A 27,937-nucleotide genomic window follows, 5' to 3' on the forward strand; every position below is an offset into this window, starting at 1 on the left:
ATTATTAAAGTATGTCTTTTTTTTTTTAATTTTCAGGCTGTCAGCCATCATTTCATTTTTTATTTGGATGGTAAAGATGGATACACACAGGGATTATTCATGTTAGACAGCACCATGGCCAGGAATTAATTCCTCCATTAACTGGACTGTGTTACAATTTCTCCCTTGTGGCCCCATTTCCTGAACACAGGATATTTTGGTTATGCATGGATGCATGCTGTATTTATTGGACATCAGTGATATAATGTGGATACATAAAGAGGCTTATACATTATAACTGACTAAAAATGACCTAAACTAGTGTCTTGTGAGCAGTTAGTAAGACAGTTAAGTTTGTCAGTGCTGATGAATTGATAAATGAGAGCTAAAGATTGTGTTAAGCAATCAGTGATAACGCTAGGGGCTTGATTGAGCCACTTTCTAAAAAAAAAAAAATTGCATTGTAAAATGTGCTAATTCACTGGAATCATGTTGCATGAATGGAAGCTGCAGTGGTTTCTCAAAGACCAGATAAACCACAGGAACTTCACATTCATACTATCCACACCAATGTCTGTGTGTCTGTAGAGCTCTAAAACTTTTAGATTGAGAGCCCAGGGTGTTGAGGGGTTTCATATTTTGCTGAGTGCTGATGTGTTAGGCCACAGCCGAGTCCCAGCTCTCTAATCACTGTTCTTCTTTCCACAATGCTCCCTTCCTTCCCTAAACAACTCAGCAGGCTTAAGAGAGATTGACAAGGACTTCAGTGGTCAATACTGGCTTATACACCTGACACAGAGTCAGCAGTTAACTCCAAGACCATGACAAATAGATTCAGCATTTACTGCTCGTTAGATGGATGGCAATCGAACAGACAAACTGTACTTAAAATAACCTGAAAAGCATCAGAAATCGCTCATTTGTTCATGCATTCACTACTCCCTATATTAGTCATTCATTAATTGAATCTGTTAGTGAGCACTGAGATTTCGGGCACGCATCCAAAATGTGTCACAGGGCATTATAGGATTGTTAGCAAAAAGTAGTGCAAATGCTAGGGACATTATGTTTGTGTTTTTTTTTTTTTTTTTGTTCCATTGTTCTAATTTTTAAGTTACTATACTGCACAGTGTAGAAATTACTTCACATTTAACACTCCCACTGCAACACTATACTAAAAGGTTAAGCTTATTCATTAGTGCTGCATGTTTATGGCCATAAATCAAAGTCTTGATGCTGACATGATGATGATACTGTTTTTTTAAAGGGTCACCATAGTTACTACAATTCATCCTTTGGGGACCATGAATATACTGTATGTGGCAAACGAAATGGCAAGCTATCCAATAGCTGTTGTGATACTGAGAAACCACAACTGTCAACCTCCTAGTTGCACTAGTCAAGGTGGTGGACCAACAGACTGACTGACACTGCCATCCATGGAGCCACATAAGTCCTATATTTTTTACATGCTTGGCAGGTGTGGTAGCTGGTATGGAGGCTGTGATAAAACAAAATAACAGTTACAGTACTGACAAATTATCTCAAGTCACAGTGAAGTAATGGGATCTGATCTGTTGACCCTAAATCAATAGGCCTATTCTTGTAGGCTTTTAGCACTAATAGATTTTTTTCCTCTGGAATCTTCTGCAGGTCTTGCAAATTCTAACGATAATGTCGAAGTTCCTATTGCAGAGTGCTGCACACTTGACAGCAAAAAAGACACATAAATTCTCAAGGGTCAAGTTGAAGGATTTATTAGAGAAGGGTGAATATAAAGGTACTGTATGCAGGGATTTCTATTCTCTGAGCAAACCACAACTAGTCACATCTCTCTGCCTCTATTTATACGCTACACAACTTCCAATCCATGTCATCATAGTTAGTGGTGTAATCATTAAATAAATGGAATTTCAAAAGGCAATACATTAGACCATAAGTGTGCTTTGGAAAAAAAACACCATATGGATTATAATTATAATCATCAGGAACAAGGAAACTACTTGGATGCCGACACTTCCAAATATTTTAAAGATAAGTTATTCATATCACTACAGGTTAACATTGAAATTGGGAAAACAAAAACAAAAACAAAAAATACAAAAGGGAGCATACCAACATTGATATATCCCCTTTGGAATAATTCCTCTACTAAACCATTCAGGATTTCCATTCAGACAGTTTAAATGTGTATACAAGCAGCCAGTCAGTAGCACGTTAATGATATAGCTAGAATATCAAATGCCACGAATGTTTTAAATGCCACTCTCCCTCCTCTGATATGTTTTTTTTTTTTTTTATTTCTGTATTTTCAGTTGTGTTTGTATCACGTTTTGGCTTTCACACAGTAAGCTACAATACGATCGATAAATAGTGTTGGGTGTGTGCTGGCTGTGTGAGCCATGAGGCCCACAGTCTTCACAGGAGCCGCAGTGTGGCAGTTTAATATGTACTATAGTCCTCCTGAGGTGTCACCAAGCACACACAGGGCAAACAGAGGTGGGTTAACACAATGTAAAAAGGGACTTTCTCATCAATGTGTCACTGTCATGTTTTTTTGTTTTCTTGGGTAAGCATGACTTTTTTATTTTGATTTATTTATTTTATTTTTTGTTTTCTTAGAATGAGTCCATGGCCTTGAATTCGCTGAGGGCCTGGACGGGGGAGATGTGTTTCTTCTGGGAGCCTCGTCGCACACGTGTCTGGCACTCCTCTGGCTTCTCCCTTTTTACCAGTGGCTTTTTCTCTGGGGCCTTCATGCGCCAAGACACGACAGGTGAGTTAACAGCCGCTGTTCCGTACACCTTCTGGTACTTGGTGGAAGCTACATAAGATGCCTTTACAGTCAGCACCACTGCGTTCATTAGGTTCTTGGCTGCCTGGATCAGGGAAGTGGCACTATCCAGCTACAACAGGGCAAGAACAGATGGAGGGAAAAGAAAAGAATGAAACACAGAGGGTCAGGTCAAAAAAGTCAAGGTGTTTATAAAGAGAAAAAGTTCATATTAGCTATACTGTAACTAGGAAGTCTGGCAATTAAGCAGCATAAAAACCCGGCCCTCGCTATAGGACATCTTATTTTATCAGGTCTTAATTAGCAGAGGCAGGGGTCAGGTGTACCTCTGTCTCCGTCTGTTTTGTTTGGCTGACATTTAAGGGTCGGCAGCTAGCGGGCCTTCTCCTCATGCTGAGGGTTAGGGGACAAGTCAACTGCGCCGATTTAATGAGTATGGACTCCAGCTGGCCACCATGAAAAGGTTAAAATCTCTGCAGGGCTTACATATCTCATGTAACACAAACTATAATGGACTCCTGAGAAACCATGAAGGAATAAATCAACAAGAGATGCAGGAAAGATAAAAGCCAAGTATGATGAACTACAGGAACAAATTGTCCTAAGACACTTATTGATAATAAGTCATTTTCCAGACAAAACACCAGGAATTTGCTAATTTCAATTTTTTAAAAAGTTTAGAAAGTTTTATAATGCCATTAATAATAAGTGGCAAAGGCTTCCCTCACTTGATTTCAAATTTTTCTAATATTCTGTAAACCCAAGACAAAAAAATGCACGCATCTTTCGAGTCAAGCTACTGTAGTCAGAGCTTGGAGTCAATAGGTGGCGGTAGTGGCTTTGCTGCACTACTCATTCACATAAAGCAGTCACGTAAGCGGCCAAAGCACCAGCCAGCACTCATTAAAACACTCAAGTAAAGTAGAAATACCTTAAAATGTACAATACTCAAATAAACATGCCTTTATGAAGTATACAATAGGCACTGACTGGGCAGTGGAGATGAATAGGATGAATAGCTAGGAGGACGATCTACTAAAAAAATCTCATCTATTGCTCAAAGTAGCTCAATAATAATTAAAAAAAAACAGAAGAAATTAAAGAACTAAGCTCTGAGCTAGCTCTTTTGAAATGTGACTTTACGCAACACTGCTGAGTCAAATTTGTGATTTGTAAAAAAAATCTCCAAATAAAGTCCACAAGTTCATTTAATCGCATGATCACATTTTAGAAGAATCTACGTTTTAGCATGTGTCAATGTTAATTACATAGAATGAACTTCTCTTTTTAAAAGGAAAACCATGTAACACCTGCATCTGTCTAGAGCAGGAACACATGTATTGAATAACCTTCCCTTTGTAAACCAGAGAATACTTTTAGCTCTTTGAAAAGATTAAATCCCTTATTGTGAATTTAGCATATTTCTACAAAAATGTAAACACTACAAGTATGAAGGAGAACTGAAATATTAGTATGAGGCTAACTCTGGTCAAACTAATCAACAAACAAACCAATAAACATAGCTCTGAAAATATGACTTGATTATGTTGTATGGAATCAACCTTTAACATGTATGTTCCGTACAATGAAGAAATTCAGTGATGCAAAATGTCAGATGCTAGCGATATAGGGTAACTGACTTAATTTGAATAGTGATAATAGGTTTAATGAAGCATGAAAAATACAAATGGAAAAAGAAAAAGGCGGCAGTGCATCTTTTTGGCATTATTAGGTGGTAATTGGTCTGAAATAATTGCATCAGCCTTCATTTGCATGACCCATCATCTGGTCGTCCAACCTTCACTGTGCGCTTGAACTGAAAGGTTTGTCCTCCCACAGTGCAGAACACAAAAACTTAAATTGAGGAAGTCTAGTGATTCAAGAATAAAAGCCTGTCTAGTGCATCAAAGGTAGAACAGCTGTCTATGTGGTGCTCCATATGGATACACTTACCCCAGAGACAATGAGCTCTCCACCCAGATTCTGGACCTCAGCCTTCACCTTGCTGCAAATGTTGAGCTGATGACAGTACAGGGCAATTCTTTGCAGGTAGGCCAGCAGATCCTGTTTGCACGCTGAATCAGGGCACTGCATAGAAAAAAGGCACAATGAAAAAGAAACAGTCAAAACACACACTATATGACTACTGGCTTTGACTTAGCTGCAAATACCCTATAACTATTTAAGATATTGACAGATACGTAACACAATCTGTCATGCAAACATGACACCTGTAGTACGAATACAATTTATGTAAAAGAGATTCATAGCCATTTGCAATAGCTGCTGTTACTTGTGGTAAAGTATGAAGCACATCTAGACCCTGTCTGAAACATGTCCGGCTCATCCCTAACAGTGACATGCCAATATAATTTCTGCACCTGTAAAATGAGAGTCATTGTGAAATTGTTAGCAGAAAATGGCGTACATGCCATTGACACAGTGGGAATTTTTGGGGCCATTACGCAGTGCATATATTTCACAGACACTCAAATAATACGGCAGGTAGTGTGGTGCACACGTCAAGTAATTAGAGAGGGAATTTTGGACACAGCTATACAGTAGCTCATCAATGGATCAGATATATGTGAAATTAGTTCAATAGGTATGTGAGCGTTTATTAATTTCAATGTGAGCAATATAACTAAACAGTCTGAATACCAAAATGCTGGTTAATCCAGATCAGTGTTGTATTTAATCTTAAAGCTGGATCGTCTGCCAGTGGCAGCTTAGCTGACAGAAAAGACACACAGTATAATTATAACAGAACAGTATAATCATGACAGAACTGAAAGCCATCAAGACACTATCTTTGTCACTAAGCCAAAGAATTTGGAGGAAAAATGGTTCTTATTACTTATTACAGAACCATCTGGCTTTAAGGGTGTATGTGTTTCCCAAAAACGTTTGAGATAAGTGCCTACCAAATTGGATCGTTATAGGACTCAACATCTGCCTCACCACCTCTGATGTTTTGAGGTAATTTCAAAGCACAAAACCAAGAACAAATCTATCAAAAAGTCAGATTCCAGCACTTTGGGTCAGTAATTGCTCTTATTTTCACTGAGCATGGACGATCATGCTCAAAATTTTTTTTTCAGCCATGGTTTGATTCAGATAGGAGATTCAGAGGTAAATTGCATTAGACTGCATGGTGCCGAACCCATTCGTTTCACATAAAAGAAGTTTGGCACAACATGTTGCACAAGAGGAAAACAGATCAATAAGCAGTGACTGGACGTAAAGACTCGAGTCTATAGAAGCAGTTATTTAGATGTATTGTTCTTCTTGTTTTCCTAGCAGTCCTGATCTGGTCCTGCTGGTTTTTGTGCTACTGTACTTCAACTGCAAAGAAGCCAATCATACAGTGCACCAAATGGACCAACAGGGAATACAAGGACAGCCTCCTCAGGTCTCCCACTATCATACAGTTTACCCCTATTATTCCATCTGGACGCCTTCCAGGAGTCAGCTATGGCCCACTAAGCTCCCACTGGGTTAAGAACACTGCATCAGCTGCTTAAACACTGTGAGCATCATTTTGTAGCAACACCTTTCTTCTAGCCATTAATATTAAACGATTCTAACTAGGACATTCAGCTGCACTGCGTGGGGAAATGCACAGCTCATTTCCTTGTCTTGTGGGCTTGTGTAGAGGATGATGATAAGTTAAACATCGAGCTGTGATATGAATATACCCCCTCCAGGGTCTGCAGCTTTTCAGCCCGCCCATCTTTTCTCCTCCTCTCTAAGGAAAGGCCTCTCCTGCTAAGACAAATGGTATTGATTGTGCCCTTCAGTGTTGGTCACAAACAGCTAGTAAAACACAGTCTTTCTGTTGTCTGCTTGTTTCTTTAACCTACAAATATAATTGCAAAGAGCAATTCGAGACATGCTTTACATTTATAGCTGCGGTCACTTTAAACAACACAGTAAATAAGACAAGATCTGGCACCAGCAAAACCTTTCTCTCAGTAAGTGCCACTGAAGGCAGACTGAGGTGGAGCTGCTAGTTCATAGAGCAGCCAGTGAGGCAGAGGGAAGCTTCTCCTTGAGCATTATCACTGCACCGCCAGTCCTGGGATAGCAGCACTGCTAACTGCACTTCACACTACTGGCACACACGTACACACACTGCTGCCCCAGGCAACTTTCATGCAGACATGACAAAATTGTTCCCTATCGCGCAGTTGACTAACAGTCCATTTCTTCCACAGATTCCCTGTTGATGTAAATAAACTATATGGTCCATTACTTTGTCAGGCCTATTGAAGCTCTCTCTGTCTGTCTATCATAGAGTAGCAGCATTCATTACAGAAGAGTATGGTCGCCGGGTGCCTGACTTCACTCATCCACGCATTGCTGAAACTACAGAACTGTTCAGAAGTTTTAGGCACATTAGTTGTTTTAAAATTATCATCACACACTATCAGGTTCATTGAGCAGGACAACAAGTCCATAAAGAACCCATTAGAGTTCATGAAGAACTATTTTCAGAGGCAAGAAGAACCAGATGGTCTGGCCCCCACAGAGCTCTGATCTCAGCAGTGTGGAGTCAGTCTGGGATCACATGAAGAGACCGAAGACACTGGAACAGCCTGAATCTACAGAAGAACTGCAGCAGCTTCTCCAAGGTGCTGCAAAGTACCAGGAGAAGCTGTGTGCTGGTCAAACCAAATAGAACTGCTACTGGTTTGAGGGCAAAGTGGAGAGCTGCAAATACTGACTAGATTTAGGACTGGTTCTTTTACTACACATTGTATCAAGTTAACTGAAAAATGAAAAACTGAATCCCCTATGTATTTTAGTCTGCCGTATATGTAGTAGGTGGTAAAAAATGACTTTTTAAAATTGATTTTTAGAATAAATAAATGTGAATGAAACATGCTACCGATGGATAATTCACAAAGATGATGTGAACTCTGGTGCTGAGATGAGGGCAACACACTATCAGAGTGTGGCTGCCTGTCAAAACACAAGTCACACCTCACACTGATGTTGCATTTATAAACAGGCTGAGACTGACCTTTTCTAAATTATTCAGAGTATATAAAAGCAGTAATGTTAGCCTGTTGTTTTTTTCCGTTTGTCTTTAATTATAGCCTTTCATTATTATTTTAATCCCTACTACATTAAATATCTGACAGTAGACAAAAAAGGATATTTTGAGAGAGAAAAGAATGACACAAAGACAGTAAAATGACAGATTCAGATAGAGGATGTTGCACAATATGACTTCTAGCTGAATGGACCAGTACAATTTCTAGGATGGTAAGCCGTCACCTGCCTGTTAGTTCAATAAAGCTGGTAATCTTTCTATTTGCTCATCCATTTTCTGACTGACTGCATTTTCATCGGAGACTGAGCATTTTTGTGTCCTAGTACACACCTGAAACCACTTACTATATTTATGTAACTACCGAATGCACTTTTTTTTTTGCTACTTTACACCACCTAGCATTTTGCACATCAAGATTTGCAGCAGAAAAAATAAAGCAGCTCACCGTGAACTAACAGAACAACCTGAGTGACCCAGTTTTCCTATTCATGAAAGCCTTTCAGACCTCCTGTTCTCAGTGAAAATTCTTCTATTTAAATCTGAAATTTATAGTCCTGAAATCTATCAGTGTTGAAATTTACAGACCCTGTGAAATGAGAATCTTTTCTCTTGTCACAGATTTCTGAGGCTATAGACTAAAAGTTTGGTGTCATAGTAAATGTGAATGTCGCTAATCTTCGACAGGTGAGTGATGGTACCAGCATATCTCTACTCAGGCATGGTTTCGATTTTTGGTTGATTGATGTTTTTTTTTTTTTTTTTGGCTCTGTAGTAGTTAGGGTTGTTTGAATAAGTTGTGAGGAGAAAAAATGTTTGTTTTTTTTTCTCTTTCCCATAACAGAAACTAAACATTTCATGCGAAAATATCGAAATATAAAGATAACGCACATGCTTCCTTTAAGTATTAATCGCTATAAAAACAATATTCAAAGAAGCTGGGAAAAAAATGACAGTGTACATTATGTGTCATGAGATATAAAGCACAAAGCAAGGAATCTCATTTTCAAGAAAATGTGGTGATATTTGCTTTTGAACCATTGTCCAAACATCTGCAAATACTAAAAAAAATGCATGTTAGGGCCAAGTTATAAAAAAGCTGCTTTTTTTATGAAAAGTGCTGATTAGTGTTGTGATTGTGTGACAAGATTTTCACTCCATGACGGCAATCTTTTTTTTTTAAAGATAGTTGGTATTGATTTCTCTTAAAACAGTTCCTGTTAAAGCAAAGTTTTTGCTTTTACGGAGAAGAAGTTTAATTACACATCAGTCACACTTGGTTTCACTGGTGTCAGTGGAGGCGACAGGAGCTTTGTTCTGGTTGTTCTGCACTGAATGCGACAGGGGTTTGCAATGTGACAACTAAAGTGAAACATGGAACTCTGAATGCTTTGCTTCAAACATGCATATGTTTAGTGGCCATTAGAAACAATGACTTGATAATTTTCAGCAATACAAATTATTTAACACTACCAAAGACTCAAACTGAATCAATATTTTTCTTTCAACAATTCATTAATCTGCTAAAAACCTGCACTGAATCCAACCTACCAACAATTTTATCTGTGTAGTCACAGGCTGAGATCATTTATCCTAACAAGATCTTCATTTTTGTCCAAAAACTACTAAAAAATAATTGGTGAGACATATTTGCAAGTGTTTATGTGTTGCTTCATTACAATTAACACTGCCTGGATTTGTTTATCAGTCCCTCATACAGTACAATGTCCTGCTCCCATAAATAACTACAAGTGCACCAACTGGTATTAAACCATGTCTAAAAAAAAGTCCCCCAAAATTGCATCTACTTCTGTTTCAGAAAAATATGCTTAAAACTACAGTGCTCAGCTTAATTATGGGGAAAAAATAAAGGTTACATCTACAGAGGGAATGGATGGGCTTGGGGCTGCATGCCACAAACAGGAGAGGGAAGTCAGATAATCCTGAGAGGCACACTAACACATTGTCTTTGGTCTTTTTATGGGATTTGTTGATGAAAAGACAAGATGAAGAACTTTATCCTGCAGTGTTTATTACCTGTGGCATTATGTTTAGTGATACTTTACATAATAAAACTCAACATAACTACATGGATGTATACACATCAGCAACAATTATTAGCACAGGTCATTTTCTCACTACATGCTGCTGCAGAATTACTTAGTAATCAAACACTGCCATTGCTCCTCGGAACACTCAGCAGTCATTGCATGTTGTTGTACAGCTGCCCTCTTCTATTTATGCTGTCTCTGGCATACTTAAAGAATGGAACAGAGTAGGGAAAAAATAAAGTAGAGAAAAAAAAAAGGTATAGCTGGAGTGAAATGGGGATGAAGTACCTCGAGGGGTTTTTCTTGTTTGGGTCTCGCTTGTGCTTAAATGACTATGAAAGAGTTTGTGCTGCTTCCAACTTTCTACACAGACATACCTTCTGTTTGATATGTGTTCATCAATAGAGCTAATGTGGAGTCATGGGGACAAGGTTTGCTACTTAAGGGACCTGTCTAAAAGCAGCAAAGAAGCCTTTATTCTTACTGTCAAGCCATTAGCTGCTGTAATGTCTTAATGCAAAATACTTGTCAGGAGCAAAGACAAATAATCAAGGTTACGTTATTTGTTGTGCAATTCCATTAAGATGCTTGATAAAAGCAAACTCTTGCTGTTTGAACTTGTAATAACTCTTTCTGTTTCCTGAATGGCATGATGAACAGATGCCCCATATGTCTCACATGAACAGACTTTTATATTAAAATGCATGTTAGAAATGAAAAGGTCCTCAAGCCCTACTTTATTTCCTGAATACAGCTATAATGTCTCTGGAAGTGTAACAGAAGGCTTTGAATATTCAGTAAACACTGGTCTAGGAACCATTTAAGTGACAATTAAAAATGGCAAGCCACCTGCTCTTTTCATTACAGCAACTGTTGATTCAGACACAGGCTCTGCCAGTGATTTGCCATGTGACAGATTCACTCCCACCTAAACCCTGTTAAACACTGATCATCACTCGGCAGCCTACAAGCCAAGAAGTGAATAAATAAGCACACAAACACAAGTTCATGCTTACTCTGTCCTAGATCCGGTTCTAAATAGCCATGACGCAGATTGAGACAAATGTTCTCACACATGGAGATATTCAAAATGTTGTATGTTTATATACACAGTTCACACACAGTTTCAAACTCTCTGTGTTTGCGGTAATTACTGCATAACAGACAGAGTTATGTGTTCATAACACAAAACCTTGTAGTGCAATATGCTCTGGAGAGCAGGACAGTGTGACATGAGAACAGTGCCAGCTTTCACTAAATATGCCTTCTGATCAGAGAAAAGCTCAGTATCCTCTTTGTCCACTCAAAGCCACAGGCATCCTGCTCTGTGCTAACAGCAGCAAAGTTGGCTGATCTATTGTTGTGGAGACTAATGTGATGAAATTCACCATACATAATACTCACTTCATACCAATAAACTGCACCATGAACTACAATTTCTGAGTGTACTTTAACCCCCTGTTCTTTTGAACAGACAGTACTCTGTGTGTGTCAAAAGGTATTAAATGCTTTTATAGGTAGTATTGATAAACTTTTGGAGATTATTTTTTCTATGTTGAGTTCAAAGTAAGCAAGGTAATATTTTAATTTTTTTCTTTTCTGTTTTAGTTATGGCATCTTAAAAGCGTGTTTTGTTCTTTGTAGAAAGTTAGAGGAACACTAACTCTTAGTGTAGAATCTGCTTTATGTCAAATTAATATCTTGTCGAAGATTTTTTAAGAATGAATTTAAAACTTTTTGATGCATGTTTCCCAAAAAGTTGTCAGTTTTTTCAAAACTCCTGAATTCAGATGTTTTTGTTTTTTTTTTTCTATTTTCCATATGAAGCTTCTATAATATGTTTATAAATGTGTTCATATTTAATATGGCTCAAATTACTGCATGTGTGAGAAAACCAGCTGCTTGTAACGATGAACCCAAAAATAATTATCACTGCACTCTGCAGTTCCCGTCAGTTCTACAACACAGTGTTTTGGCATCTTTTAGCTCAAAGTTTTGATTTTCAGTTTTGGTTCACTCTCACTGCTCTCATTAGTACTGTTTCCAGATATGACAGGCAGTTATTTCCAGCACAGAAGTTCTAATATACACCAAATAGGAAACAGAAAAAGTTAGCAAATAGGTTTTCTCAAGAGTTACTTTGTGCAAATAAGACATGAAAAAAGGATGTGTCAATGAGCCACTACTTATAACGTGACATATGCTAATGTTGTGTGGCTGAAAAATCAGTTAAGGCAGGTTAAAAATAACAGTAAACTGAGGACAATTCAGAAATCACAGAGAAAGTGCTTTCAAGTTATCATAACTGTGCAAATATACACACTCATATACTGTACAGTCCATAAAAGAAATGTCATCAAAATCTATAACCCCAAAATAACGTTAAGTACAGTAAGTATTGAGCTAAATCATCTTTTATTTGTGATCACGTATTAAGAAATCATGGTAGTTACATGATTTCAGTGCAGTTCAAGCTTCTGCAGGATTTTGCTTAGCAGCATTGGAAAAAGGCCCACGGTGTGACACTGGAACCAATGATAATGATTCCAAGGGTTTGCTAGCTAACAGCAGTTGCAATTACAATGACAACAGGCTGCTTTAATAAATCACTGAGTGTTGTGCCTACGTTTATTCTCACTGCTTATTAGAAACAGATTAAATGAAAAAGAACATCATGCATTAGCATTCTGAAATACCTCCCACTTCATTTGCTGTACACACACATACACAACATACACGCCTATTCTTTCATTCACAGCATCCCTTGGCACAGCACTGATTGATTAGAGATTGAAAATGGTCTGTCAGCGTGTTTTTGAGAGGTACTCATCTGATAATGAATGCAACACCTTGGTTGGGAGCTAATTATATTAGAGACATAACTTGGTTCTGCTGTCTTTCTTGCTCAGTGTTGGCCCCACTGGGAGACAAAGTCAGGCGGCAACACAGCCTACCACTCCAGCTGGGCTTGTCAATGCCCACATTAAAGATTTCCAATGGCTATGCCCACTTAGACAAACTCAAGATTTGCTTCACTGCCTGCTTCAATGACACAGTCAGACAGAGTTTCAGACTAATAGAAATTCAAAAAAACAAAAAAACAAAAACAAAACAAAAACAAAAAAAAAACGACTGTGAGAAACACTAATGGAGTTGCAAAGTCACCTGATCTGCGACAGCACGGGCCAATTTGTCCATCCTGGAACCGGCCTCTGCAATCTTTTTAGCTGCGTTGATCACATCTGAGGAGTTTTTCAGGGGGCCTTTGCCTCTGGGAAAATTCAGGAAGACAAAAGAAAGACAGAATGTGGGTGACGTTGCAGAGGCAATAGAGATGCAGAGTGTTCCTTTAAAGCTGCCACAGAAGCTTGTGCCACTGCTACAGTAATGTGCTGTGGTTTGTACAGTAGCATTGACAATGAGACATTACAATTAGCTAACGATACAAGACTTCCCAGATGCAGGATGCGATAAATACAGCATACCTTTATCCTTAATGAAGTGTCATGGAGATGTGCTTTAAAGCACGGGAAAACAAATGACTTAAAAAGCAAAACAGGAGAATTTTCAGAGCAGATTCAGCATGATATAAAACAGAAGAGGAAAACAATAGCCAACAACTGAGCCTGGTCGGTGATGTACCTTCTTGATTTTGCCAGCACAGTAAAAGTTAATGTGGCTATGGCAAGTGTGTTTGTCATGTGTGCGATGTCTCATTTTTCATCAGTACTAAACTAAAGTTTTCACTCAGTTTGTTCACACCAGTGTGAATCACCGGGGTCAATGCCAAGTAGTAATAGTGTAGTCACAGCACTGCAGCTATAATCACTCATGACTAATCACACATGGCTGTGATTTTAATGTTTTATCTTTAATCTTTTGGTTTGCTTCATCCATATAATTGCAGAGTGGATGACAACTCCTTACAAGAGACAAATAACCATCAGACATTAGGGATTTCCAAGATATGTTGAGCCCAGATGGGGGAGATTGAGAGGAAAGCTGCTGGCTTTTAGTAAACATAAGCAACAACAGCCTTAATGCAAACAGATTATGTATTACAGTGTATCTTTACATGTAGTCGCATCATAGCAAAGGCTGTCTGAGTCGATATGCTTTGAGGCATTGCAATGGCAAGATTGTTACCTGGTAAAGTCTGTCATCTCCATCATGATCATACACATCTGCTTGGCCAGCACAATGATGTCATTGCCGTTGTCATCCCACTTGGCCACTTCTGCATCTAGCTTGCACTTCTCCTGTCTGAAGCTCTCCACCTGCTCTGCAATCTTGGCCTTCTCCTCCTGGGGAAGCTGTGCCATGATAGCCTGCAGGCAACATGGGAGTACGGAAGAAACAAAAGCATTAGAGGAGTAAAGAGAAGTTGTCAGTGGAGTACATTTCAGCAGAATAAATTGGGAAGATGGCTCAGAATGAGGGAAGTGCCAGAGAGGTATTTAGGTAAAATAGAGAGATAAGGCTGGGGAGGAAAGAATGATAGGGAAATAAGGAAAAGGAAGAATAAGATGGGGGATTAGTCGATTACAATGAGTATAAAGGGAAGAATATAAAGGGGAGTGCTGTAGTGCCATTTGTTCTATTTTTTTTTTTTTTTTTTTCCATCTGGTCTACTTTTCAATCCGCCCTACAAAACTTCAACATTAAGTTTGGAGCTTGACTATCCCTGCCCTTCTGAAACGCTTCAAAATAAAGTTCTAAACTTTACATTTAATGACTGGACCTTTTCAAACCCCCTGACATCTTATACCCATAAAGAGCAAATCCATTTTTGTCTTCATTTTTTTCCTCTATGCGAATACATTTTCTCTCCCACCGGCCTTTGGGGGCAGGTCCAAAATGGCATAAATCTTGCAAGGTCACAGGCGCAGTAAGGACCCCCTATTATTTGGGAGATAAATGTATAATTACCTCGCTTCTTAGACCAGAGGATGAATAATGCATTTGTTCAACATTATGTCAGGGAGGTGAGATGGAAGGAAGAGTAACCTGGTTTCCATTAGGTCGACTCTATTGACTTGAGAGGCAGAGAGAAAATGAGTACAGTAAAAGAAAAAAGTCACCATTGTTTTTTAACCTCATCCATTATTGACTGCCCTCCAAGAATTGCTATTCTCTTAATGAAATTATCGCCCTTGTCCTCCCTTTCCCTCTCAGCAAAGCTGGTGTGTGGGGGTGCAGGGTGAGCTCAGTGAGAAAGTACATCACTTTGTTCATGTCTTCTGGTATGTCAGGAAGTAAATGAAAACAAAAAAATATATATAGATCATTTGTCCTCCTGTAGCAGGAACATATAAGTAGCTAGCAGTGAAATAGGAAAATAAAAGAAATTAACGACGGGAAAAAAGGAGACGCAAAGACGCATAAGTTTCCCATCACAGGCCAACATATGTGTCCATGAGCTCTGGCCTCCTGATGACTCTCTGAGCAGAGCTGTGCAAACCTTTGATGGTGGTTAGCTTGAAAATACCCAAAAGGCATGAACAAACAAGCAAAACCAGCCCCCTCACGGTCAATGTAGATTTCCTCTGCTGCTGGTGCCAAGACAAAAAAAAAAAAAAACAGAGCAGCAGCAAATCCCATTAACCAGCATGTGGAGTGAAAACATTGTGCACATTTAAAACAAATACCAAGTTAATGTGTGTTTAGGCTGCACAATGAGGAGTCAATAGTTTGAAACAGACTAGTGATTCCAGCAGGACAAACATGTATTCACTTTGCAGGTATGCTTGCATGTGTCACTAGGAATTATGGGTCTTACATAGCAGGCAGTGGCACTGGGACACCTGCACCACCATTTGATAAAATGTACACTGTGTCTGCCCATCCACAAGTCAAATATACCTCCATGGATACAATTACTGATCAGTCTGATCCCTGGATTAAATCATGCATCACTGGCTCAGTTAATTACAACTAATTAAGTTTAATAACCAAATTGTAACCTGTAGACTTTTAAAATCTCAATCAAAGAGCATGAAGCATCAGTCAACTTGCTGTTGCTATCTTGCTGTTTTTACTGCTTGATGGAGGGTGAGACTTTGAGCTACATAAACAACTACAGGACTTTTGGTATTGTGGGTGGACAAACAGGTGCAAGGCTTTGAACATTTTCTAGAAAATATGGTCTGAAAGTGTGCACTGCATCACCTCTACCCCTGTATCCACCTGTAGGCTCTGAAAATATGTTGCACTGGTAAGGATGCTAGTATCATAACTCTCAGCTGTCGTGCTGAGCTTGTTATTTCGCTGGGGCGTGACAAGGTCAGAACCTGCATGTCTGATATTAACACTGTACGTATATATCATTCACACAATAATCCACTTTTGTTGGCAATCATGCTTCTTGGAGTTGGTCTTATTTAACACAACACTTTCATCTAATTTTTAAGCTAAATCAGTTTTGATAATAGTATAAATATTTATAAAAAATGGACTATGAAACATATTTTAGTCCATCCTTTAGTTCACATTCTTAGCTTATAGTTCTGGGTAGTCATTAGGTTCCTGGAGTATGGATTTCTGAGTACATGTTCATTTTAAATGTAACCAAAAATATAAAGTACGTAATGCTGTAGTGTAATTGCTGCCTAATCCATAACAACACAAGTGAGTCCGATTTCTGTGACAACAGGACTTTGCTGCTCATAATAATTATGCCATACAATGTGCTGCTGTTGTCAGAGTGGAGGGTACACCGTTGAGAAGTACAGTTATGGTTTTTTGTTAAATGCCATTGTAACCAGCCAGATAAAGAAGTTAAATTGAGCATCAGAATAGATGTAGCTATGTTTTTTTTTTTTTCCCCTGTAAGTGCAATCAAAATGTTTTCCCTCTTCTTCTGCACATAAGAGCTGCATTAGAGCAAGACGAACTGCTCTCTCAAACAGCTAAAGGGAGCAAAAAGTCTCTTGAAACGCAACAATTTGGATTGAAAATTCCTATTCTAAAAATAGGGATCAAGGGAGGTTGGGGACCAAGTGTGAGGGATTTGGTTGGTATTCCAATTCACTCTGAAATTGGTGTGACAAAAGTGAGCCATTGAGGGAGGAAGAGAGAAAGAGAGACGGGTTCTGAACAAAAAAAGAAAGCCGCAGCACAGGGGTAAACACATGAGCCAATTGGGATGTCAGGGGAGCAAGAAGAAACTTGGTGAACCTCCCCGCCCTTCCTCGCCTGCTCTCTAGAATTCACTTATCCCCAAATCCCTTCCCCTACTTTACTGATAACAACAAGGAGCGGGCCTTGGGAGCTTAACATAGTGGCAAATCCGGCCGAGGGAGTGCTGTGCCAATACACTCTGCGACTCGGCTACGTCTGCAGGGATTAAAGCGCTTTCCGGGTTTCTTCACCGAGCGCGGCATCTTGAAATGACTTTAATTTGTTTCATTTGAAATAAACTGCCCAGACACTCAGAGTTCAATTTTATGGATGACCTATCAACAGTGTTATCCAATCACCGTGTTAAGAGATGCTGGATGTGTGTAGGGGGGCCTTTGTGTTTTGCTCCCTGTGCATTATCCATGGTGTGTTATAGGAGAGTTTGTGTGTTCATGTTATAATAGAAAGAGACACTATGTACAGGCCTCCTTCCCCTGTGTGTTTTTTTCTGTCTTCTCATTATGCATGTTTGCTCTAATAACTTAGCTTTATGCATAAATATAATAGAAGTGACAAGTGGAGCACCACACAAGGCAAAGCACTGGGAACAAAAGCTCCTGGGACTGCCCCGGCGTTGATGTGATTTCTTTCTACATTGAGCAAAAGGGAGACAGTGAGATCAAGGAAGTCAGAGAGAGAGAGAGAGAGAGAGAGAGAGAGAGAGAGATATCAAGGCTGTGTCCTGTGTGTGATAGCCGCACACTAGAGGGGTTTGGAGGGATCATCATTGTAAACCTCAGTGTGCTCATGTCAGCTCCTATGGAGAAAATGGATTACGTTTCCTCTTGTCTGTTTGAGTAGAAACACAGAGCGCCAGCGTGCAGTTAGCATGACAGCAAGAAGACAGCAAGCTTTATCCTGACACATCAGGGTGATGCCAAATGGGCAGAGCTCCCGTGGTTCATGGCAAACACATGTTTTATGGATGTGCTTGCCCTCATCTTTAAATATTTTCTCTCTGAAATGTCTGTGAGTGGAAAAATGGGCAATATCAATTAACTCTGTCTGAGTATTGGTCACTCTGCCAGATGTATAGTATGCACATATACATGATAATACAAACTAAAAGTACAAATAGGAATAATCATTTCTGATAACGTGCTGCATTTATTGTGTGAACAGTCATTACATTTACGGTGCTACGTCACCCTTAAATTTACCTTATATCACTGTGTTCTGGTAACAAGACAAAGAGACATGCTGTGACTTCAAACTGTTCTGAAGAAGAACTACCCACTCAAAGCAGAGTTGACTGCCAGGAGAACTAGTTAACAGTTTGGTGCTGTGAAGCGCCTTTGTGTGGCAGCGCTGGTGCATCTAAGCTCAGATGGCCCTCAACGTTGCTCTGCGGGAGCCTTAGTAGGAGTATACATACAACAAACTCAAAGCACTTCACACCCAGGACCCCCACAGTCATCCTGGAGCAGCTATTGTGCATCCAAAGCATGGATCTGTTCTTTTTCTTCAAGGCTAGATTTAAGTTTTAACTCTTTTTATGAGTTGTATCTTAGTTCAGCAGTTCGCCTAAGTAATCAATTCAATAAAAGTTTGAATGAAACATTGGCTGCAAAGACTGTGACTTTTATAACTAGATGATCTCATTTTATTGAGGACTTCCATTTGTTTGCTAGTATTTACAAAAGAGCGAGTAAAGTAAAGATACAAGCAAGACCAATTAACTTCTGACATAAGAAATAACCTTCCTCTTATAAAAAAAAAAAAAAAACTGCAATTATTATCAATAAAACACATGCTTGCTCCACTGAGTACCCTCAGGGGCTTTGCAGCTACTATACAAAGTTAATTGGTCTGGTAGGACCACCATATTATGGTGCTTAATATGAGTTAATGTTCTCAAACTGTAGTTAGATATTACACTGTAACTAAAATTACTGAATCACGTTGCTGATTTTTGCTACTGTTATCCTGTTATTTACAATCAATCAATATCTCATTATAACTACTTGTGGCCACATTGGGTGTTTTTCAGCAGTAGTTATGTAGCCTTACTTTAATATAGTGTGGTTTTAGCTAGTCAGTTCAATTCAGTTTAATTCAATTCAGTTCAATAGTTGTATGGATTAAGGTTTGTTAGAATTATCCTAGGTTTTCTGCTGGTTGTTTTTAACTATTATAAAAATGGCTTACAGCTTCAAATTACATGTATTGTATTGTTGCATGTTATACAGATGGAAGACACATTAAAAGAAAAGTCTTAATAAGGAGATTGACGAACAATAAATGGAACTGTCTTATTGCTAGGCACAAGGATTCCATGAATGGATTCAACGATAAAAAAAAAAAAAAAAAATGTAAATCATAAATAAACCATAAACACCCATGGGAGATTTTGGAACAATATGTCACACTGCACTTTAAATTTATTTATTTATTTAAAAAAATATTTACTAACATTAGTATAATACAAAGATGACAGATTTAGCTAAAAGGCTATTTTTCTTTTACAGAGGGTATATTAATAATATACAATAAAATAAATCATAAAAAATCATAAAAAATCAAAGCACATGCTCTTGTCGAAACGAGGAAATAACTTTTGGGAAAATCCACAGACCGTTATAATGAACTGAAGCCGTTCTGGTGGCTCAGTATATTACTAAGACACTTTGCTGGTTTTCCCTTTAATGCGTCACCCATCTGTATTTGGCTACAAAAAGCTGCTGTTTGGGTTTTGTTTATTTTTCACTTCTTTGTGCATTACCCCCTTGTGTGTGCAGACTGTGTGGGGACCCAGGCAATATAATACAGGCCTGGGCCACAGGGAGAGGCACTGGGCCAAGTCACACTCCTGCCATCCACAATCCATTCAACATGCAACACACCGCTAGAGCCTCTGTGTTGCTGGAGGGGAACAAGCACTGATACCCTCTTAATGTTCTTTAAGCTGGGCCCAAGTGAAAAATTGCTAATGTGCAACAAAGCCCAGAACCAAGCAATTGCGACTGAAGCTTTGGCACAGTAATATACTGTATTTTGTGTTTTGTCTGCCATCTGAAGGGAATTTGGTAATTACTTCTTTGTTTGTGATTGCAATTTTACACCTGCCATCCCAGAACAGTCTTTATTTAAAATAATCCTGCTTGTTAGGATTGTTCAAATGGACTTTCATGCTATGTAAGTGGAACTAGTTGGATGATTTGATTCAAAATGGCCAAGGAACAGCGGCGGGTATTTGGGTGGGATGGAGTTCAACTACAGCCTACTGTTGAAAGAACAACACAACACCGAAGGATTTGGGCTTTGTTGTCCAGCTTTTACGCAAATCAAATAGATGTTTTCTTCTGTTTCTTCTGTTCTTTTTTACTCGGGTTCCATAACTGTGGCACACAAAAGAAGTGGCAGCACAGTGGGGAAGAGAACATTGACTTACCCGAGCACTCTGCCCGGCAATAAGCTGGTCATCTTCAGTTTGGATGCTGGTCCTGCTGCGAGTATCATAGTCCTCCTGTTCAAAGTCAGAGTCATCTTCCAGCTCCTCTGGTGTCTGTGAGAAACACAAAGTTGGGCAGCCAGTCAGAGAAAGAGAGAGAGTGAAAACTGAAAAAGCATAAAATTATACAACTCCTACACTGACAGCTGAAAAGGGCAGTTTTCTTTGCCTTCATCCTGAATCCTGAATAACAGACTGCATAAATTCCCATGTGTTGTTGTTTTTAGTGTACAGTGCTTCAATGGGAGTTTCAGTTAAAACTTAAGCAGAAATGTCACATAATTAATGTAGTCGAACTACTTTTTCTCTGAGAATGGTTCAACTGCACATACAATATAGACATGTAAATGAAACAGACTTTGAAAAGATGGGGACATGAAAGAGACATGGAGAGATACGTAAGGTGCTTTTAAATGCACGTCCTTCCCTCATCTAAGGCCACCTGTCAATTCAAATAACATTTAGATGACACTGTAAACATGCAAGACATGGCATTATTAGTATTTTTCAAATTCACAGCATTTGTCTGTTAGCATTGGCGAAAAGGTAAAAGTATACCTGAAAGGAAAGAAAAATCCCAGTGGTAATGGCAGTACCTTTTAAGATAAAAATCACTAACCAGAAAATAAAATGAAACTGTCACTGTTTGACTGCAGAATAATGAACATGTACACATTTAAGCATTACTTAATTAACTGGACATATGAAAAAGACCTGATTATGCAACTGGAGTTCCAAGCACAACCTTGTTAAATTTGATAAATGTGCCAAAAAATGGTGGTCATCTTTCAGTTCATTAGAGGGGTAATTTTTATACTGTAAATTGATAGTTTCCTTTATGTACTCACACAACTGAAACAAGCTAAGTAAACATCTACTTTATAGTATTAATTCTCAAATATTCAATTAAAGCATAAATAAAACAACATATACCGATTAAATCTATTCAACACTTCAGCCTAACCCTAAGTCAACTGTTGGCTAACTTTATATCCAATATAGTATAAATGACTGTGCCAGTGTAAATTGCTTTATTTATTACTACCTATGTTACGAAAGTAGTAGGATTAGGAATTGTTTTTTTTTTTTTTTGCTGATGAGTAGTTAATAAAGTGATGTGACCGTTTTTTTAATGAACAATGAGTCATTTATTGGTGTTTTCAAATAACTTCAAGTAACAGTGATGCTAAAACATTGCAAAAGTATTGGAAAGCACAATCGGTTTGTAAGGCCAGCGATTTTCCTTTGTTTTTATTATTTTCCACAAAACCCACACAGAGACTAAACCAACAATGAATTTTGTGTACTCAACGTAATGTCTGTGCATCCAGAACTTGGTTCAGCCTATTTATCTGTCATGACATAGAAAATCACCAGTCTTATCCTTTAAGTATTTTTTCTCCTCTCTGCAGGAGTGTCTCAGCAGCTGAGATCATTGTGGTTAGCCAGTTTACTTCAACACAGGCTTGTTGAGCTCACACAGCTGGCTCTATTTTAACTGGGCTATATCACCATGGTAACATATGCTGAATGCCTAACCTGCTGCAAAGCAGAGATTGACATCAAGACATGTAGCTACATGTGTAAAGTCATCATTCCCCCAATAACTGACATTTGAAAATACATTGTGAAGTGTTGCCTTTTTGTAATTATTACTTGTATAAAAAGCTAATTTTAATGTTTTACACAATCCCAGTGCAATAAAATTGGTTTATAAAGCAGGACCACTACCAAGCAACAAGTTGTTGACCAGAACCTATGAGAATATGAATGAAATGAACTGTTGCAGTATTTGCATGAAGCTGGTAATTGAGCTGAATTTCCTTTTTAAATATTCCCAACAGTGACCACTTCAGTATGCCCTACTGGACTCTTTATTCTATCACTGATGAACACAAGTTATAGCAAATTGACTCAATTTGATAAACAGATGCCCACTGTGCCTTAACGATGGGCGGTGATGAACTGGAAAATGGAAAGAGTATCTCCACACCAAAAATTGGTATGTTAGAATTTCTTCACACAATGATGAGGACACATGGAGTTTCAATAGGCAATATTTAATTTGGCATTTTTATTCCCACTATCCACTTTTGAAGAAATATCCCAACTTGTAAACTGTCAAATGCTTTGAATATTTATTCAAAATAAAAGTTTTATAAAAGCACAGTTTCCCGCAGCTTATTCTTCTGAACATATGAACAATTTCTTCAGTATCTACATTAACTTATTATTTTATTGATTATGTATTTCCACTGGTTTTGCCTTCATATTATGCCCAAATAACACTTTCATATTAGTTGTTGTTTCTGTACTGACCATGGGATCTAATCGTGTTGTCTAACCTCAAACTGAATGCAGCACACTTGATGCACACATTATTAAGTGTTACAAAATGTATTATTATAATATTATTTTTCTATCTGTTATTAAAACCAGCCTCTAAATTTCAATTACATGAGCTCACATTTAAGTAAAAAACATGCCTCCATCATTTTAGCCTCTTGCATTTTTTAATGCAGTTCGACTGCAGGTCTGAACATCCAGTAAAGGTTGAACTTTCTGTGCGAGACGGGCTAGAAATGAGTTTGTTGAGAATGGGGGTGTTTAACATTGGTTAAATTACAGCTGCCAGGCTCTGTTCAATTTCATACATGTTCGATTCTATCTAATACTTGCTACTCTATTGCAGTAGCCTGCTCTGTGTGCGTGCGTGTGTGTGTGAGTGCATATGCGGGTACATAAAGGCCAGGACATAACTCTGTTTTCAAGAACTTTCATTATAACTTCACACTCTTCTCAAGACCTGCCATAATTTTTTAAACACTGTGGAGAATTGGTTTCTTAATCCATCGACTTCTCACAAAAGAAGAATTACTTAGCTTAAGTGGAAGGAAAAATCACGCAGACGCATAAAAATGTGTGTACAAATACTATTACATGTGGCACAAACATTTGCCATGTGTATGATGGAGTTCGACAACAGAGAAAGCAAAGATCTTCTAAGTTGTTTCCTCTGAAAGTAATTGAACTTGGATGGGATTATGAAGCCAGCTGGTCCTGGGCAGTTCAAAGCTGCCTGTTTTACATTATTTACCAACATCAAATTATTTTCCATAATTAGATTTTTTTCCAGAGCTGCACTGGGAAAGCTTCCAGCCTGCATAAAGTTGAATAAATGAATTACATGGTGAAGAGACAAGGGCCAGTTCGGGTGAAAAATGCAGATACTTTTAAGACCAGAGTGGGTATGTGAGACAGTGGAGTTGCTGTTATCATGTTGCTGTGCAGCATTTTTATCGTGATATGCTATAAAATGTTGTGCCAGCTTTATTAAACAGACCACGTGACAGGTGTGACATCTCAAGTGGGAATTCTGTTTAATTTCACATTTTAATGATGTGCTTCTTCATCCTGCGGGTAGATATATTTTTGTCAGAGAACATCCACTACCATCTATACTAGCCAGCAGCACAATTTGCTCTACCAATAATGTCCCACAGATGTGTAGCTAAAATGAGAATCAAGTTTTTTAAAAAAAAAACAGAAAAGCTGGAAAGGTGTCTATGAGTGTGGCAAATTTGTCTCATGAGTCATGGTGAAGTTCACAAGGGTGGAACCCACATTTCTCACATGCTCACATGAGTCTTGGTTTTTTCCTTTTTAAATTCTTAATTGAGGGTAAATAAATAAAAGGAAATGTACTTAATGTACTTGGTCTTGGCCAGAATTTCAAAATAAAAAAGTCAGCCTAACTAACCATTTCAGAATATTCCAGTGTGTGTTAACAGACATACCCTTATCATGAGGACAGCTTTCCTGATGTCACGGACACCGTCGTACACCAAACGGGATGCGTCGATAAACTCATTCTCCTCAAAAGGCTGGGGTGGGTTTGTACTCAGTGCCTCGATTGCTACCTCCACTTGTTCAGCAAAACAGGGCATGACTGCAGAGAGGAGTGGGTATGGGAGGTAGAGAGATAGAGAACAAAAGAGAGATAGAGTCAGGTTTATCACATTTATTAATAATCTGCCTTTTGAGAACAATAAATCAATTACAAAGAGGGAAATTGTTGCGGTGAAAGCAGTTTTTGATGTGCAACACATGATCACAACCTTTTTATCTCAAATTTTATAGCAGCAGGATGTCTCCCAACATTAGTCTCTGCTCACTTGTTTTGCTGAGACATCACCCTAAACCCCTGTACAAACAGCAATGTGCCGTTTGCACATTGAACACCAATTAGCTATTTCACCCAAGCTTACCCATCATGAAGACTGGCTTGCATGTGACAGGTCTATTTGTGTGTACGCTGGTGTGTGCCATATGGAAGTGTGTGTTCATGTGTAACCTTTGAGAAGATAGTGTGTGCTTCAGTGTTACAGTACAAGGACATTAACTTGCAAGCTCAGCCTGTCAGCTCACAATGCAATTGAGGGGAAACAAATTCATCAAAGTCTTTTGAGCCAAACAAAAGCCAAGCAACAAAAGCAAAAATCCCTATTGACCATAAAAATGGTTGGTTTTGTTGTCAGTATCAATTGGCCAGAGCTGATGGAAGAGCTTTATGTTCTTTGTGTGTTCAAATGAATTGTGCTGAATGTGAATAGAAATTATTCAATATTCAAGAATACGAACTGAATGTGTGAATATTTAGCAGGCTACCTTTCTATGTAATCTCCTGTTGAGTCACAATAATTGAATGTGGTTTAATAATTTGGGCTTTTTTTTTTTTTACAGTATATGGATTTTGTGCTGTCGTAACTTATCATAACAAAAGCTATGGCTTACCTGGACATACAGTCACCACCCAGAAAAGGTCAGTCTTTATATAGATTACTGTATTATCTGTATTTAGGTATAAATGCTTATAGCCTCATGGCCACAGCTGTAAGGGTAGTTTCTGTAAATCCATACAACAAAATGAAGTATACCACTGTGCAATATCACTGAAATGTTAATTAAATGATTCAACATTATACTATCATATCACCACATTATTATTGCACCACCACACAACAACAGCAACTGTATTTTATTTCAATGTACAGAATTAAAACTATGATTAGACCACTTGAGAAAATACAATAACTTCAATGGTTGTGCACCCCCGCTGATGTCTTCTCTCTTCTCTACATTTACTACTAATTTCAGTAAAGGAAACTGCTGTTTAACACCTATTAGCTCCAACTCCAACACGACCTGCTCATTTTCAGTCCCCATTGTTTGTAGAAACCTACACAATAAAACTGCATAAACAAGGTTATTAAAAAAAAAAAAAACTGTGAACACTACAGCATTCTCAGATTTGGCATGGGTTGTGTCAGGTGCAACACAGCTCCATGGATTAAGAAACTGTCAGAAGTAGGATGGGGCTTCATAAAGATGAGGCAGGGTGCAGGAGCATTAGTAACGAAAACCCAGTTGCAGTAGTTGTTAGAAGGTGTAGGAAGAGCCATGCTGCCAATACCAGACTGCTCAACCATGATGCCATGACCAATTCACTATTTATGCAATCTTGAATTTAAAAACAGATGGGAAGTGCTTCAGGGGTTATGTGTGGAAACGTGTTGCAGGAACTGATCAGACAGGACCTTGCATAAAGTCAAGACTAAACCCACAGCTCACAAAGATTAAAGTTTGCCAAAGAACCTGAAAAGAAGCCTGATGAATATTGGCAGTAGATTCTTTGGTCAGAGGAAACCAAAATAAAATAGCTTGGATCAGATGCAGTCCAACATGTTTGTTGTGGACCTGGCCAGTTCTAACATAGTCACTGCATACTGCACAGTGCCAACTGTGAAGCATGGAGGTGGGAGCAACATGTTCATGCCCTTTATAGATGACACTATGAGTGCAAGTTTGTATACCCAGAAACTGATGGAAAAGCTGACTCCCAGACTCAAGAAGCTTGGCAGGAGAGAAATTTTCCAACATGACAATGGGCCCAAACACTGCAGAAATCACAAAACAGTTTTTAAAGAATAAAAAAGTTGTCATCTGGCAAAGTATGTTTTGAATCTTTTGGATTCAAGTCACAGTCTCTTTTTAAAGGAAAGAGAGCGCAAACAACCCCCTCAAGCAAAAAGTAGCTGAAAAGAATCATCTATGAAGAATGGCACAACATTTCTCCACAGGTTTGTACAAGCACTAGTATCGTTTGTGCCCACGAGGATCAAATCTGTCATCAAAAATAAGCATGGACGTACAAAATGTAAAAAAAAGAGAAAAGAAAAAGAAAAACAATCTTACTAATGAAGGGTGTACTGACATTTATTACCACTGGTTCTTAAATATGAGCCTCTCATTATAGTACAATTAGGTATTTGTGTTTCTGAAATTAATTGGCTTCATGCATATTTAATGATTCAATAATTTTAATGTGTAGAAAGATGGAAAGAATACAACGTTTTGCTTTGTTATAAAATTGTCTAAGCATCTCAGCATGTACATAGAGTGGATTTTTTTTTCGAGTAGGCACTTTGACAACATCCATGTCAGAGTAGAAGACCGGTTTAATGAGGACAGATGAATAGGAAAAAGAAAAATATAGGAAAAAACAAAAACGTGTTAGCTTAGCTGCAGAGCCTCCACCTGAAAGTCCAACTGTGTGATTTTATTATTTTTCTCCACCCATTCCTCCTCTTTTACACGCTGCATGAACTAAATCAATTAGTCAGCTTGTACTAAAGGTGTATCTGCAGTATACTTATTTGTCAGATATAAAACATAAGCTATATTCCACCCAACATAAAAGGAACTACAAAAAGTCTCTCTCTTTTTTTTTTCTTTTCCTTTTTAATTCATTTTAATCCACTTACTGGAGAAGCGTAAAATAGGCTTTTGGGAATTGCTGGGAAGGCGTTTAAAATAGAAATATTTAAATGTTCTCCAAGCTCTTAATGAGCAAAGTTGCTGATGGTAAGGAGCAATTTCACTCATTCCAGTTGAAAAATGATGAAGGGAATTAAATGTGACCATGTAGGAATGGATTTTTTTCACCCCTTAGGCTTAAGCATAGTTTAAGTGAGAAGTTATGGAAGTACAATGAATGCTTAACAACCTCACAGTAGAGATGGCGTGCTACTGTGAGGTGTTTAACAAGCTCCAAACAGCACAACTTGCAACTGATGCCTAAAGCTCAAATTCACATGAAGATGCTAAATTTGGACAACATATTAAAAGAGGTAAAAATTATCATTATCAGCCCTAAAACTCGGAGCGTGTTGACATCGTGTTGACAGGAGGAAAGAACCTGGGTAAATTCTAATATGATGAATCTTTTATGCCAAATAACAGGGAGATTTGGATATATTGCATATTATTACATTTATTATTATGATTTAATTGACATGTTTAATATATAACACATTTTAACGTAGCTTTAATCAATATTTTCAAGAGATGCAATAACTATCTCTGCA

The 27,937-nt window shown here is 38.3% G+C and overlaps 1 protein-coding gene across 3 annotated transcripts in view; it reads right to left on the bottom strand.

The window, feature by feature from the left end:
• Positions 1-1,720: 1,720 nt before the first annotated feature.
• ctnna2 (catenin (cadherin-associated protein), alpha 2) overlaps positions 1,721-27,937 on the bottom strand; it is a 306,072-nt gene continuing 279,855 nt past the window's right edge. For all 3 annotated transcript variants that reach the window (XM_026304269.1, XM_026304268.1, XM_026304267.1), the window contains exons 13-18: positions 24,308-24,459; positions 20,451-20,564; positions 14,027-14,208; positions 13,046-13,151; positions 4,727-4,861; positions 1,721-2,885 (exon numbers count right to left, since the gene is read on the bottom strand). In XM_026304269.1, the coding sequence (XP_026160054.1) occupies positions 2,598-2,885; positions 4,727-4,861; positions 13,046-13,151; positions 14,027-14,208; positions 20,451-20,564; positions 24,308-24,459 (977 nt within the window). In that variant the 3' untranslated portion in view covers positions 1,721-2,597. The remainder of the gene's footprint in view (positions 2,886-4,726; positions 4,862-13,045; positions 13,152-14,026; positions 14,209-20,450; positions 20,565-24,307; positions 24,460-27,937) is intronic.

The sequence above is a fragment of the Mastacembelus armatus genome, chromosome 1 (genome assembly GCF_900324485.2).
Source record: "Mastacembelus armatus chromosome 1, fMasArm1.2, whole genome shotgun sequence".
NCBI lineage: Eukaryota > Metazoa > Chordata > Actinopteri > Synbranchiformes > Mastacembelidae > Mastacembelus > Mastacembelus armatus.